Source organism: Natrix helvetica (genome assembly GCF_964273705.1).
Source record: "Natrix helvetica genome assembly, chromosome: 8".
Classification (NCBI taxonomy): domain Eukaryota; kingdom Metazoa; phylum Chordata; class Lepidosauria; order Squamata; family Natricidae; genus Natrix; species Natrix helvetica.
In genome coordinates this window covers 26,295,210-26,310,421 of record NC_138559.1, presented here as the reverse complement: position 1 = coordinate 26,310,421, position 15,212 = coordinate 26,295,210, and the positions used below count along the sequence as shown (strand labels likewise).

The 15,212-nt window shown below is 51.9% G+C and overlaps 1 protein-coding gene across 7 annotated transcripts in view; it reads right to left on the bottom strand.

Annotated features, from left to right (window-relative positions):
* The window catches only part of DIXDC1 (DIX domain containing 1), a 39,839-nt gene that overhangs the window by 9,279 nt on the left and 15,348 nt on the right, over window positions 1-15,212 (bottom strand). For 6 of the 7 annotated variants that reach the window (XR_014176047.1, XM_081960901.1, XM_081960903.1 and 3 more), the window contains 9 exons: window positions 13,417-13,546; window positions 12,593-12,718; window positions 11,895-12,144; window positions 11,001-11,111; window positions 2,728-2,855; window positions 2,069-2,274; window positions 1,324-1,413; window positions 1,162-1,215; window positions 399-449 (listed from right to left, as the gene is read on the bottom strand). Coding sequence is in view for 6 of the 7 variants with exons in the window: in XM_081960901.1 (XP_081817027.1) it covers window positions 399-449; window positions 1,162-1,215; window positions 1,324-1,413; window positions 2,069-2,274; window positions 2,728-2,855; window positions 11,001-11,111; window positions 11,895-12,144; window positions 12,593-12,718; window positions 13,417-13,546 (1,146 nt within the window). In the remaining variant the exon portion in view is untranslated. The remainder of the gene's footprint in view (window positions 1-398; window positions 450-1,161; window positions 1,216-1,323; window positions 1,414-2,068; window positions 2,275-2,727; window positions 2,856-11,000; window positions 11,112-11,894; window positions 12,145-12,592; window positions 12,719-13,416; window positions 13,547-15,212) is intronic. The other variant, XM_081960904.1, reaches the window with a different exon arrangement.

The window sequence follows — 15,212 nt, the reverse complement described above, 5'->3', positions numbered from 1 at the left end:
AAATGCTTGCAGTGTACATAAAAAGACATGAAAATAAACACAGCCTTATTTTCGGGGAGGTCTTATTATTTTTGAGGTGCAGGAGGCGGCGAGCGTGGTCACCTCAGGGCTGCTGCTGTGCTGCAATATTTTCAGGGAAGGTCGTATTTTAGTGCATGTGCTCAAAAGCCCGATTGGGCTTATTATCCGAAGAGGTCTTATTTTGGGGGAAACAGGGTAATATTTTTAAAGAGGGGACCCCAATAAGCTCCATGAGCCTGGCCTCATGTTATTTAATTGTTTCTTAGATTTATGGCTTGCCCCTCTAATTTTGCCACCCAGGGGGGCTTCTGGAAACACCCTCCCACCCCCCAAAATGCCCTGCTTCCTTTTCCACCTTTGCAAAAGTTACTTCTCACCTTGACTCCCTGCAGATTCCGGCTTTCCTGCTTGCATTTCTGCAGTTCCTTCTGCAAGGAAGACAAAGAAAGGAGTTGAGGGTTCAAACCCTCCCCCCCTCCCCCCCCCAACTATCCTGGTTGCATTTGATCCTGGCCACCCTTTAGGCCAGAGGATGGCAAGAACGCCCAGACCCCGTTGGGTTCCCTTAACCATCACAGTATCTGCGGATTAAGAGCATCACAAAACCAGTCGTAAAATCAGATTGGTCAGGTGGCTGGCTCGTTTTAGAGTGGTTAGAGTGCAGTGGTCAGAGTGCAGTACTGCAGGCTACTTCTGCTGGCTGCCAGCTGCCATCAATTTGGCAGATCGAATCTCACCAGGCTCAAGGTTGACTCAGCCTTCCATCCTTCTGAGGTGGGTCAAATGAGGATCCAGATTGTTGGGGGCAAGAGGCTGACTCTTTAAACCGCTTAGAGAGGGCTGTATAAAAGCACTGTGAAGCTGCATATAAGTCTAAGGACTATTGCTATTTTCCCTCCTTCCTTCCTGTTAGAATGCAATATTGCAGGCTAACTCTGCCCACTGTCAGCAGTTCGATCCTGACCAGCTCAAGGTTGACTCAGCCTTCCATCCTTCCGAGGTGGGCAAAATGAGGACCCAGATTGTTGGGGACAAGAGGCTGACTCTGTAAACCGCTTAGAGGGGGCTGTAAAAGGACTGTGAAGCAGCATATAAGTCTAAGGGCAATTGTTATCGCTATCTCCAGGTGTTGCTTCTCACCTTCAACTCCTGGTTCTCCTCCAGACTTTGATCCAGGCGGCCCCGGATGATGACCTGCAGGCCGAAGGGAGCCGTTATTTCCCAGCGCCTCCCTCCCTCCCTCCCCGTCCGCTCAGGGGGAAGGAGGGCCGTCCGTCCGGTTGGCCGGGAGAAAAGGCTCACCAGCTGCTCTTCTGGACAGGCTCCCTGCTCACAGAGGACCAGCGATCGTTCCTGCTCGTCCTCGGGAAGGGATCCGTTCAGCAGCAGCGCCTGGCAGGACGACAAGGAGGGCGAAGAGCGACACGCTCAGCCGGGCAGCACCGTGGAAACCCCCCCAGGAGAGACCCGACCTTCTCCTTCCAGGAGACCCCGAGAGATAAAAGGGGATTCCGCCCTCTGAAGAAATCCAGCAGAATCAAAACGGAGGGAAGGAAGCAATGGACAGAAGCCCTGCAAGCAATGAGCTTCTGGCACCAAGGAAGGAAGGAAGGAAAGAGGGAGGGAGGGAGGGAGGGAGGGAGGGAGGGAGGAAGGAAGGAAGGAAGGAAGAAAAGGAAGAAAGAAAAGCGGGTGGGAAGGAGGGAGGGAGGAAGGAAGGAAAGGAAGAAAGAAAAGTGGGTGGGAAGGAGGAAGGGAAGGGAAGGAAAGGAAAGGAAAGGAGGAAAGGAAAAGGAAGGGAAGGGGAAGGGGAAGGAAAGGAAAGGAAAGGAAGAAAGAAAAGCGGGTGGGAAGGAGGGAGGGAGGAAGGAAGGAAAGGAAGAAAGAAAAGTGGGTGGGAAGGAGGAAGGGAAGGGAAGGGAAGGAAAGGAAAGGAGGAAAGGAAAAGGAAGGGAAGGGGAAGGGGAAGGAAAGGAAAGGAAAGGAAAGGAAGAAAGAAAAGCGGGTGGGAGGGAGGGAGGGAGAAAGGAAGGAAGGAAAGACGGACCTGCAATCCAGAGATCATCTTTTTGGCTTCTTCCATTTCTTTCTCCAAGTGATCCTGCTGTTCCAGGAGATGCTCCTCCCACGAAGTCTCCAGACTCGGGAGAGGACACTTTGGGGACCACTCAACGGGCAACCGACCGCCATTTTCTTCCACGTGGGAAACAACATATCTGTGGTCGAACTCTGGGAAAGCGTGGCTCCAGGCTTCTGGGGAGGAAGAGGAAGAACAGGAAAGCGGAGAGAGAGAGAGACAGAGAGAGAGAGAGAGAGAAAGAGAGAGAGAGAGAGAGAGAGAAATAGATTTCTGCTCCAATCCTTAAATATCTTTATTTTCCTTTATATTCGTTTGACCTTCATCTCTCCACAGGGCTTCCCAGAATCCTGAAGTCCACGTGTCTTAAAAGTGACCAAGATGGAGCAACCTTCCTTCATCCGATCGGATTGTTTACCAACCTCTCAATCTCTTCCCCCCACGTCCCCTTTTCCCTTTAAAATACCCAGATAGATAGATGATAGATAGGTAGGTAGGTAGGTAGGTAGGTAGGTAGGTAGGTAGGTAGGTAGGTAGATATAGAGATAGATGGATGGATGGATGGATGGACGGACGGACGGAACAGATGTAAGTCTCAAATTTCTAAGTAGGAAGATCCTTTCCCTTACCTGTCCTTGTTCCTGCTTTTTCTTCCCCATCTTCTTCTTCGTGGCCAAAGTCAAACCCTCCTTTCTCCTCGGAAGGGGTGCTGCCCGATTCACTCTTGGCGCTGTTGATAGGGCTGGGAGAGGTGAGGCTGGCGGCAGAGGCACAAATCAAACAGTTACGAGAGGGGGGAGGGTTGTACCAATTCTGCTTGAATATGTCACTTTCCTGGACCTCAAATGACACATCCTGCCCCAAAAAACCTCATTTAAGACTGAGAAGACCCTCCTGTCAACAGGTCCATCCAGTACAATCCGGGAGACCCCTCCTCATCCCAGAAGGTGGTAGTCCTCACGTGACCTCGGATGGAGCCTGTTTCTCAACCTCTGGCAACTTAAAGAGGGTTGGACTTCAACTCCCAGAATCCCCCAGCCAGCATGGGGAATGTCTTCGATCAGGGGTCAAGGCAGTCTGAGGTTAATGGAGTGGGAGCTGCAGAAGGGCCCAGGATGGCTTCCCAAAGGATCGTCTTCCAAGACATCCTTCTGCCCCCGCCCTTGGGAGACCTCAGACCTGTCAGTCAAGCCCCTCCTCCCCTGAACACCCTCTGTCAATTAGCAAAGTTATTTCTGGTCCTACCTCTACACCCCATTGTACAGAGAGAGAGAGAAGGAGATAGGGAGACAGATGAAGAGAGGGAGAAGGAAAGAGGGAAGGAAGGAAAGAGGGAGAGGAAGGGAGGGAGGAAGAGAGAAGGAGAGAAGGATAGAGGGAAAGAGGGTGAGGAAAGACAGATGAAGAGAGGGAGAGGAAGAGAAAGAGAGGTGGGAGAAAGAGGGAGAGAGAGAAGGAAGGAGGGAGAGAGATGGAGAAAAGGAGAGAGGGAAAGAGAGGGAAGGAGGGAGAGGGAGAAGGGGGGAGACAGAGAAAAAGAGAAAGAAGGAGAGAGGGAAAGAGAGGGAAAGAGGTAAGGAGGAAGAGGGGGAGAGAGAGAGATGGAAAGAGGAAGAAAGACGGAAAGGGGGAGGGGGGAAAAGGAGAGAGATGGAGAGGGGAAGAGAAAGAGGGAAGGAGAAAGAGGAAGAGAGAGAGAAAAGAAGGGGACAGTATTTTCAGGGGCTTCCTCCGCAGGAGCATCACCCACCCTGAGCCCCTCTTCCCCACTCGAGATTCTCCCAGCCGGCATCTCCCAGACAACGGGGAAAGGCATCCAAAGGCACTGACCCATTTAATGCCTCCCTAAAGAATTCCCCATCTTGCGAGTGTGAGCAAGAGTTAACGTACCATATTCCCAGGCGGAGCCACAAAGATACCCGGGACAAAGGGGGGAGAGGAGGGGAGGGGAGGGGAGGGGAAAGAGGCTTCCCTGGTCTTCCCGAGAGGGTCGAGTCGGCTCCCACGGCTGAGCCTGGGCGGGTGTGGGTGCCGCGTGGGCCTCCTAGCACACACTAGGACCATATATACAACGCATCTCACCCACTGGGGATGAGGAGGAGGGTCACTTTTGGGGATGTCCCATTCTGAATGGAAAAGCAACGTCCTGTTCTGGGTTCAAATCCTGGAAAGTTACTGTCTCTTCTGCAGCCCAACCACTTCCAGTGTTGGTTTGCACCCAGTTTCCCACGCTGTCCCTATGTCCCACCACGTTCTTGCCCTTGGCACACCGACCCCTGGAGATTCCCCCTTGCTGCAGGCCAGCAATCTCGGGGCAAGAGGAACTAGGAAGCTCCGGGTGCGAATACCACCCCCAACCTTTAATCTTAGGGATTCTGAAAAGTACAGCTGGAATCCAGGTAAGTGGCACCTTCTCTTCAAGGAGCAGGACGCGCATTGCACGTTGGGTTTTCAGATCCAGTGGCAGCAGAGTGAGCTTTATTCTAAACTAATTTATAATTGAAACCAATCGAGGAGAGGAGCAAATCTGGAATTAAGGACACTCTTAATCAGTGGAACAGCTTGCCACTAGAAGTGGTGGATGCGCCATCACTGGAGGTTTTTAGGAAGACACTGGAGAGCCATTTGTCTGAAATAGTATAGGGTCTCCTGCTTGAGCAGGGGGCTGGACTACAGGACCTCCAAGGTCCCTTCCAGCTCTATTTTGATTAATGCCAGGACAGACAAACACCTGCAACAACGCCCTGGCAATGTCCCCTAGTCTAAGAGGAAAGAAGCTTTCTAAAGGCTGCAAAAGGCCAGAGGCCTCCCCCCCCCTCCCCAGTTCTGCATTAATAAGGAAAGTCATCATCAAGTGGGACGCGGTGGCTCAGTGGCTAAGACGCTGAGGTTGGCGATCAGAAAAGCTGGCAGTTCGACGGTTCAAATCCCTAGTGCCGCGTAACAGAGTGAGCTCCCGTTACTTGTCCCAGCTTCTGCCAACCTAGCAGTTCAAAAGTACGTAAAAAATGCAAGTAGAAAAATAGGAGCCACCTTTGGTGGGAAGGTAAAAGCGTTCTGTGCGCCTTCGGCATTGAGTCATGCCGGCCACATGAACACGGAGATGTCTTTGGACAGCACTGGCTCTTGGCCTTTGAAATGGAGATGAGCACCGCCCCCTAGAGTCAGGAACGACTAGCACACATGTGCAAGGGGGGGGGGGAACCTTTAGCTTTTTAATCATCAAGTACGGCATGCCAGCTTCCTTCCTGCCCAACCGCCTGCAACTCAGGTGGGATGAGACTTCCAGCAGGTGACAACCAAGCCAAAGGTCTCTGGATGGAGCTGAGGACCAGGAGTCCTCAAAGGACAGGACTGGCCTCCCCCTTTTCCTCCATGGAGAAGCCAAGCAGGATCCACACAGTTCCCCCCCCCAAGAACATTCCCAACGACACTTCGACCCACATTCGCCCCAAGGCTGGAGAAGCAGAGGCCACCTCTGCCCCACCTTACCAGGTCCCACTTCCAGACCTTTGCACCGTACCACCACTGACCCCCGACCTCCCCAAAGCCCCTGACCTCCCCGAAGCTCAGCTCAAGATCTCCACTCCTCAGGCCACCCAACTCCCATGGAGAAGGGTCCTTGCCTCGGGGTCTCAATGGGGGAGGGTGGGCAGAAGAGGCGAGGCAAGAAGCGTTTGCAATTTATGCCTTGGAGGGGGGGGGGGAGAGAAGAGAAGGAATTCATCATCCTGTGCTAAAACTGCAGAGAAAGCAAAAAAACAAAATAAGATTTATAGCCTAAGGAACTGCCCTGCTTAGTTCCTTGCAGGAGGAGGAGGAGGGGGATTTGGCTCCTGAATTTTAAAATTGACCTGGAAAAGCAAGTCAGGAAGGACCACTGAGCCCTCCCCCCGCCTGACTTTCACAAGGGACTTGCTCCCCCCTCCCCTCTGGCCATCGTGCACCCCTGCAGTCTGTCCTCTCCCCCCCCCTCTTCCCCCTCACCCGAAAGCCTCCGTGCCAAGGGAAGGCTCCTACCATTTCACCGGCTTCCCTCCCATGGTCCGAATGGGGCTCTGGCCCAGCGCCCGTCTCCTGGCCAGCCTGGGTCTTCACATGCCACATCCCCCTCCGCCAGCCTGGCCCTCCTGTGCCAGGGAGGTTGCCCAGGCGGAGGCAGGAACCTTCGGCCCAGGTCGGTCGAGATCTGCCGTGGGAAACCCCCGAGCCGTGGAGCTGAAGTCTTCCCCGCTTCTTCTTCTCCGGGAGGCAGTTGGGAACCGAGGCAAGTCCCTTGGGGCGGCCGTCCTTCCTCAGCTCCGCTGGGGTGTCGTTTTGTTTTGCACTGTTGCGTTGCGGGTCTGACGCATGCCCGAATTCCGCTGGGCAGCCCCAAGAGCGCGAGAGACAGAGAGCCAGCTGTCTCGGTCTCCTCCTCATCCCATCCTCAGCCGCTGCTCCTCGGAAGAGCCCCGATTGAGAGGAAGGATCGAGGCCCGGTGGGTCGCGTGGGGTGGCAGGGAGCCAGCCTTTCCCCCCAATGCACACACCCGCAAAGCGTGTCTGTGTGTGAGCACGTATGCGTGTGTTGCTCTCCCCGCAGCTCCGCTGTCACTGGGGCTGTGCGAGGCAGCCGCCTTTCCCCCGAGTTGTCTAAGCCATGGACGATGGGAGGGAGGGAGGGAGGGGAATGAGCTGCTTGGGAAAAGAAGCAGGATTTGGCCAGGGCTGCTGTGAGTCACTCACAACCCAGCGCTGCCTCCCCTTCCCAAGGAAACATTCACAAACCACGCGGTGGAAATAGCGGGATGGGGAGAGAGAGAGGCCCTATGCGTGCAGCCCCCCCCCGCCCCTTCATTGTGTCCCTGAGGTGCAAAGGATTTTCACTCCCCTGGTGGGGCGGGTTTAGCGGATCAAAGCCCCTGCAGCGCACAAAACAGACCTGTCTGCATGTCAGAGCCGCCCTTCCCAGCCCCTCCTTCGCCAGAGTTGGGCTTATTTTCCTCCTGGGGGAGGAGAAAGACCGGGGGAGGCCCCCCCCACACACACACCACACCGACCTGTTGTGTTATAGAAGGACCCACACCGCATGCAAATGTCATTGGAAAAGCCTGCGATGCTGGATGCAAAGCAGCCAAAATGGGCTTCAGAGACCCCCACCCCCACCCCTCCGCAGACGTCCCCTTAATCCTTACTGGGAGCGGGGTGGGGGCAGCACCCAAGCCAGTCAAACCCCCCCCCCCCCAAGATGCCCTCTCCATGTTCTGCAGCTGGATAAAGCCAGGCTCTGGGCTGGGAGGCATGAAATACGCTGCGTCTGGCAGCTATGCTCCTTTCCTTATCCGGCAAGGGCATTGCTAAGATACCCAACACACACACACACACACACACCAAAAACACCAAAGAGATACAGCTGGACCAGAGCGAGAGAACTGCCTTTCAAGGCGAAGGGAAGCGCAAAGACAGACAGACAGACAGTCCGAAGAAACCTTAATCTTCCCATCCAAATGATTGTATGAAGATTGACATTGGGAGCTGCTGATTATCCACATCTCTGCCTGCGAGGAGGAGGAAGAGGAGGAAGGAGGAGGAAGAAGAAGAAGAGGAAGAGGAGGAAGAAGAAGGAGGAGGAGGCGGTGTTGGTCTTTGCTGCTCTCTGGGTTTTTTATTCCCTTGCAGACGTTTCATGACCCAACTAGGTAGCATCATCAGTGATAGAAGGAAGGGAGTGGGGTTTGGAGGAGGAGGAGGGGGGCTTTTCTTGCCATAGTTGTTAAGTGAATCACTGCAGTTGTTACGTTAGCAACTCGGTTGCTAAGTGAATCCGGCTTCCCCATTGACTTCGCTTGTCAGAAGGTCGCAAAAGGGGATCAGGTGACCCAGGGACAATGCGACCGTCATAAATATGAGTCAAGTCGCCAAGAGTTTGAATTTCCGGATCACGTGGCATTGGGATGCCGCAGGGGCCGTAAGTGTGAGAAACGGTCCCAAGTCCCTTTTCCCACGGTTAACCTGAAACAGTCGCTGAACGCTCGGCTGCCCTCCGAACCAAGGAAAACGCAAATGGCGGGAACGCCCTCAACGCGTCTCCCTGTTGCTGCCTTCAGTGTGGAGGAGGGAGGTTAATCCTGCAGACGGATTACGAGCGAGAAATCCCGCTTAGCCTCTTCCGAGCCACTCAGAGATCTTCCCAAGCTCATCAGGGTCCCTTCTGGAATTCCTCCTTCACACTACACGCACACACACACACACACACACACACACACCAACCAACCTGCCTGCCTGCCTGCCTGCCTGCCTGCCTACCCATTTACCTACCTACGTACCTACCAACCAACCTACCAACCAACCAACGGCCAAGTTTGTCGGTGCCCAAACAGGGCATCCATCTTTTCCATCTGGCAAAAGATTTAGAAATGTGGTCGTTGCCCCATTTATGGGGGGGGGAAACCCAGAAACACCCCAAAACAGCTCTTGGGGGGGGGGCAGAACAGGAACGGGTTCCGGTCGTTGGCTCGTGGCCGGTCTGTGCATGAATGCGCAGTGTAATTAAAAGTGCTCTGCGCAGAAGCGAAAAACAAGATGGCAGCGCCTATGGTGCTGCCCAGAGAACCAGTTCGGGGCTGTGTCAGGCCTGGGTGGCTCCCGGTTCCAGCGACCCAGACCACCGAATCACCACCGCTTTGGCTGAACCGGGCCGAACCCACCACTGGGGCAGAGAGAAGCCCCCAACTCCTTTGCAATGAAGCCAAGGTAGCTGTGGGTACTCCAACAGTGGAAGTGTTTAAGAAGAGACTGGATAACGTCTGAAGTGGTGTAGGGCTTCCTGCCTGAGCAGGGGGTTGGACTAGAAGACCTCCAAGGTCCCTTCCAGCTCTGCTATTCTATTTCTGTTCAGATAGCAAGAAACGTCCCTGGGTTCAGGAGAGAAACCGAGGCAGGCAAGAGCGCCAATTAGAGCAGAAGAGCCGCCAGGGGCCGCAAATTGTAATTATCCAACCTGGATGGGAGCCAGGGGAAGGACCACTCCCTTTAATTCCCGTGAAATGCAGCGTATTCTTTTTTAATGAGCTCCTGGGCAGGGACCGGCCTCTCGGTCTCCTCTGAAGGGGGGCGGGGGGCTGTCAAGCACAGCCTCTCTTTAGCCCAGGGACCCTAAATTAACAGTTGCAGGAACTGGGCCTGGCTAGTCTAGGGAAGAGAAGGACCAGGGGAGACAGGCTAGCAGCCTTCCAATATTTGAGGAACTGCCCCAGAGAGGAGGGGGTCAAGCTATTCTCCAAAGCACCCAAAGGCCAGACAAGGAACAATGGATGGAAACTGACCGAGGAGAGATTCAACCTGGAAATAAGGAGGAATTTCCTGACACTGAGAACAATCAACCAAGTTGCTTTGGGAAGTTGTGGGAGCTTCATCCCTGGAAGCTTTCAAGAGATTGGACTGCCAGCGGTCAGAAATGGTGCAGGGTCTCCTACTTGGGCAGAGGGTTGGACTAGATGACCTACAAGGTCCCTTCCAACTCTGTTAATCTGAATCTTTCAAAGGCCTGGAGGCTAAAACATACGATGAACAGTTGCAGGAACTGGGCATGGCTAGAGAAGGACCAGGGGAGACATGAGAGCATTCTTCCAATATTTGAGGGGCTGCCACAGAGAGGAGGGGGTCAAGCTTTTGAGCTTGGCTGTTTTCACCAAAACTGTGCCAGTATGATATATCCAATAAAACTATTCTTTGAGGAATCTGCCTGCCTCGGAGTTCTGTTGGCCATGGGTGTATTACTTGGAACCTTGACATTAACATCAATTAGGGTCAAGGGTTTCTCCATGTTCTGATATAAAAGCCAAGGAATTCTAGGAAAATGGCTGAATCCTAAAGAAGAGCCTCACTGGATCTCCCAGTCCAAAAACCCCAAGTCATTGGAAGTGAGCCATTATTTCGAGGATAATTCTTTGGTCTTCATGCTCTTTCTTTCCTCCAAGTGGGGAAAACGTGAGATTAAAAGGACTTAATGGAACAAGGAGCGGAGCGACAGGAGTCTCCCAATGGGAGTTGTAGAAGGATGCGCCTCTCCCGTTTCAGGAAACGAGTGACCTTTGTCAAATGTGGATTTATTGATTCACAAGGAAGGAGACACAGAGCCTCTGAAGATGCAACATGGAGGCTTCGCCATCTCAAGGGTCCTTGCAGCTCGCCTTGCCTATTCTCAGAAATTACTCCAGGGTGTTGTGACCTAGGCTTCCTGAGACAGTTAAAAGCAACGCTTAGTCCCCAAAACCCCACTTTTTATTTCAACGGCTGTGAATTATGTTCATTCACAGCCCGTAATGAGTCCCAAATAGTTGTAAAGAGTCCTACAGAAGGCTGCCAAAGTCTTTCGGGATAAAGCTGATAAGCACCCACCTTTATCTCCCTTGAAACGCTGCCAAAGACCTAATTGCCAATTAGCTTTGCAAGGCCACACGGAGCACAGAGTCAAAACGGAGCTTCAGAGTTTAAACCGACCAGAACGAACCAAGTTGCTTCCTGCAAAGGCTCCGGTGCCTTTGCTCCTCCTTTATATCTTATGGGAGGGGACACTCCTCCAAGCCTTACTCTTGAGTTGCCCCTTTTGCCTTAATTTTTCTTGCTTTCTGGCACTCTGCCCATGCGCACACTGGGAACAGGCTCCCCCTGTTCCTCTGCCTCGCTGCTGTCCGACTCTGGAGGCTCTGGAGGCAGCACATAACTCCCAGATGTCCCTGGCCCCCTCTCTGCCTCTGATGCAGAGCCGTCGTCCGAGTATTCCCCAGACTCCAGGACCGACCCATGCTCCTCCCCAACCTCCTCACTGTCCGACTCTGATGCCAGCTCCGCAGGCCCCCAGCAGACCACAACACAGGTGTGATGAAGGAATGAGCAAAGGAAGGAGAGCAATTCTTACCTGGAGAAAGAGGACTCTGAAGGGCCACTGCTCTGCTGGCCTTCGTACTGCTGGACGAGTGCTCGGACGCTCCAGTGCGGCCGCTCAGTCTCTGCGTGCAGGTGGCTGTTTCTAGAGAGAAGGACAGCATCGTCAGGAGGGGCCCCAGAATGGGCCAAAGAGAGATAAAATGCTGTCCCCTCTGCATCCTTTCCTCTCCATCCAATGGGTGGTTTCAAAAAGGAACTTTGAAAAAAAAATCCTCCCCTTACAATCAGAATTAGAAGCAGAATTTCTGTTGCAAAGCAAGGTGACTGAAGTGAGTTGCGCCTGATTTTATGACTTTTTTCGCCATGGTTGTTGAGTGAATCGCGGCAGTTGTAAGCGAATCACATGGCCATTAAGCGAATCTGGCTTCCTTCATTGTCTTTCCGTGTCGGAGATCGGCTGGGAAGATCCCAAATGGTGATTGTATGGCAATAGCCCTTAGACTTATATGCAGCTTCACAGTGCTTTCACAGCCCTCTCTAAGCGGTTTCAGAGTCAGCCTCTTGTCCCCCCCAACAATCTGGGTCCTCATTTTACCCACCTCAGAAGGAGGGAAGGCTAAGTCAATCTTGAGCCAGTCAGGATCAAATTGCCAAATTGCAGGCAGCCGGCAGGCAGCAGAGGTATCCTGCAGTACTGCACTCTAACCACTGTGCCACTGTGGCTCCTATATATGTGGCCCGGATGCTAAAAGGATCATAAGTAGGTGTTTAGCACCCAAACTTTGATGGTGCAACTGCTGTAGGGATGGTGAACTGGTCATCGGTCACCTTTTTCAATGCCAACGTAACTTCAGACGCTCCCTAAGATATTAACTTGTAAATATCGAAGCGTCATTTTTGCTGCCGTCCCAAAGAGGTAACGTACCTGGGGTGAGGCTGGAAGGCACCACGGCCCACTCCCGAGACATCCTGGCGCACCTCTGCCAGGGCAGCCACCGCCTCCTGGGCAACGGCCACGGCTGAGCGAGGCCTGGGATGGGCCAGCAAGATTCCGCTTCCCCCCTGGATCTCCTCTACAGGTTTTGGCGAAGCGATTTTGCCGGATCCAGGCTTAAAGTGAGCGGCCAGCGCAAGGACCAACCTCATGATGCATTTCAGATTCCCGTCCACGATATCTAGAAAACACAGGTATGCCAAAATGGCCGTGAGCTGGCCAAGGGGAGGAGCCTGAGGCTGTCACTCACGCCACGAAGGACAGCCCAGGGCCACCCCAATAGTAATGCCCCCCCCCCTTTAACAACGTTTCTCTCTTTCTCTCATTCTCTTTCTTTCATTCTCTCTCATTCTCCTATTCTCTCTTCCTCCCTCCCCCCTCTCTCATTCTCTCACTTTCTCATTCTCTCTCTCTCTCCCCCTCTCTCTCATTCTCTCTCTCTCCCTCTCCCTCTTTCCCTCTCTCTTTCTCTCCTCTCTCTATTCTCTCATTTTCTCCCTCCCTCTCTCTCTCATTTTCTCTCTTTCTCTCATTCTCCCTCCCTCCCACTATCTTCAGCGAGAGAAGGCCAAGGGTGGACTGGAGCCCCCAGGCCCTTCAAGGCGAGTGCCTGAGCGGCTGAGGTTCACCTTTAGCCGAGGTCTGGTGCATACGGATCTTCTTGGAAGCCACGAATTGTAGGACTTTTTCCACGTTCTCCTTCATGGCCTGCTGGTTGGTGGGCGACTCCTCCACACCCCTGAGTTTCTCTCCGGCTGCAAGGGAGGAGCAAGGCAAACTTTAGGGCGACTCTTCAACAGAGGCAGGTGTGGAGCTTGGCAGGAGGACAATGGGCAGCCCCTTGGTTAGGATGCCACTGTGAATATATAACCTATATTTTGTTCTCTTCTTGGAGCATCAAAAAACTACTGCAGGTAATCCTCGACTTACAACGGTCCATTTAGTGACCGAAGTTACAACAGAACTGGAAGAAATTGAGTTATGGCTGTTTTTCACACTTACGACCGTTGCGGCGTCCCCAGTGTCGCGTGATCCAAAATTCAGTCGCCGTGTCCCAGGGTTACGTGATCCCCTTTTGCGACCGTCTCACAAGCAAAGTCAAGGGGGAAACCAGGTTCATTTAATGACTGTGTTACTGGCTTAACAACTGCAGTTCACAACTGCAGTGATTCACTTAACAACGGTAGCAAGGAAGGTTGTAAAAGGGGGCAAAAGCCACGAGTGTACATTTTGTGGCCGTAAGTCGAGGACTGCCAGTGAAGTATTGAACTCCAACTCCCAGAATTCCCCTATTTCAGTGAACCGGGAGAATTGCAAGCAGGTGGGAGGTGAAGGGTGACGTGTCTCCTTCCCTCCTGCACCATTTCTCTGCTCCCCTCCCCTTAATCCAGATTAAACCCAGGGCTCTGGGCCCCCAAAACCATCCGAAAGTCTTCGTAATGAGGCCACTCACCTACGATCTCAATGAGAGACGTAAGGACCACGCCATCGCGGAGGTCGCGCCTCAAATCCTGCACCGGTTGAACTTCTGGCTTCTTCTTTAGCTGTGAATTCACCCAGGTGACATAGGACTGCAGCTGTTGCTGGAAAAAAGGAAGGAAAAAAGGAGGCCACTGGGAGTTCACTAAATATAATGGAAGCATTAGCTTTCCTCTCTCTGCCCCCTCCCTCCCTCCCTCCCTCCCTCCCTCCGTGTGTGTGTGTGTGTGTGTGTGTGTGTGTGCATATATATATATCTTCTATATCTGTCTGTCTGTCTGTCTGTCTCTCTCTCATCTATCTATCTCTACCTCATCTCTCTCTATCTTCTATCTATCGATCTATCTATCTGTCTGTCTCTCTATCTATCTGTCTGTGTCTGTATCTCTCTCTCTCTCTCATCTATCTATTATCTATCTATCATCTATCTATCTATCTATCTATCTATCTATCTATCTATCTATCTATCTATCTATCTATCATCTATCTATCTCTACCTCATCTCTCTCTATATCATATCTCTCTTTATCTATCTATCTTATATCTCCCTATTTCTACTATCTCTCTCTATCTCTATCTCATCTATCTGTCTTTCTTTCTTACGGGGAACCTGTAGTTTAAAAAAATGCTTAATTTTTTTTTTTTAAAGAAGATCAGCTGTGTTACGTGCCATCGCTGGAACTTTTTTAAAAACATTTTTTAGTATTTTTTACTACTATGGTACTGCAAACCAGTAGCATTTTTTACTACCGGTTCAGGCGAACCTGTAGCCTTTCAGCCCCCGTGGACGTGAACTTTCATGAATAGTTTGAGAATCTTCAGAGAATTTCCCCCATCTCTTCGCGGCTTATGATGCATGCAGAAAACTCTCCGCACTTATGGGATTTTTTTGCCAGGCTGAATGGAGATTTTAAATGCCACCCAGACAAGGAGAGGGGGGGGGGGGAGAAACAGGGTGGAAGAAAGCAGCTATCTGTCACCAGTGACAGCTGAAGGATTAACAAGCGGCAGAAATAATAAGGCATTAAAATTTAATGGAGAGAAAGAACGGCAGAGTGATGTTAAACGCACAGAAAGCAGAAAACTACATAAGGCCGGGGGAACAAAAAAACCCAACCAAAACAAAACAAAAAAAAAAGAGATTTCTGAGATGTGAAAAGGAAGAGAATTTAGGGCAATTGCTTCTTTTATTTATAACTTCTCCTGCACGTCTCGAATTGTGTTAATATAGCGGAAAAAGTGCTTCCATCCGCTCCCCGGAGCAGACTAAAAGGCTGGCTGGATCTTGATTGAAAATAAATGTTTCTTGCATTCTGTAAGCATTGATGCGGCTTCCCCTCCCGATTCCCTCACGACGACAAGGTGGAGAAAGAAGCGGTACCCTCGCACGGCTGCGTTTCCCCCCCAAGATTGCTCAGGCTTTTGCATAACAAGAGAGAAAAACACCGCAGTTCAGTTTTCAAAAAACATGGCCAGCCCTTTGCAAACGTGTGTGTAGCTGCGGATTTCACACTTATTTCCACACCACTGTTGAATAAAAGTTCCGGTATTGCCTAGAGAACAGGAGAGGGTCTCGACTCCTATACCAAGGGGGTCAACGGACCTTAAGTTACGACTTAGGACCACCAAAAATAAATAGCAGAATACAGAACAGAGCTGGAAGGGACCTTGGAGGTCTTCTAGTCCAACCCCCTGCTCAAACAGGTGACCTTACACCATTTCAGACAAATGGATGTCCTGTCTCTTCTTAAAAATCTCCAGTAATAAAGC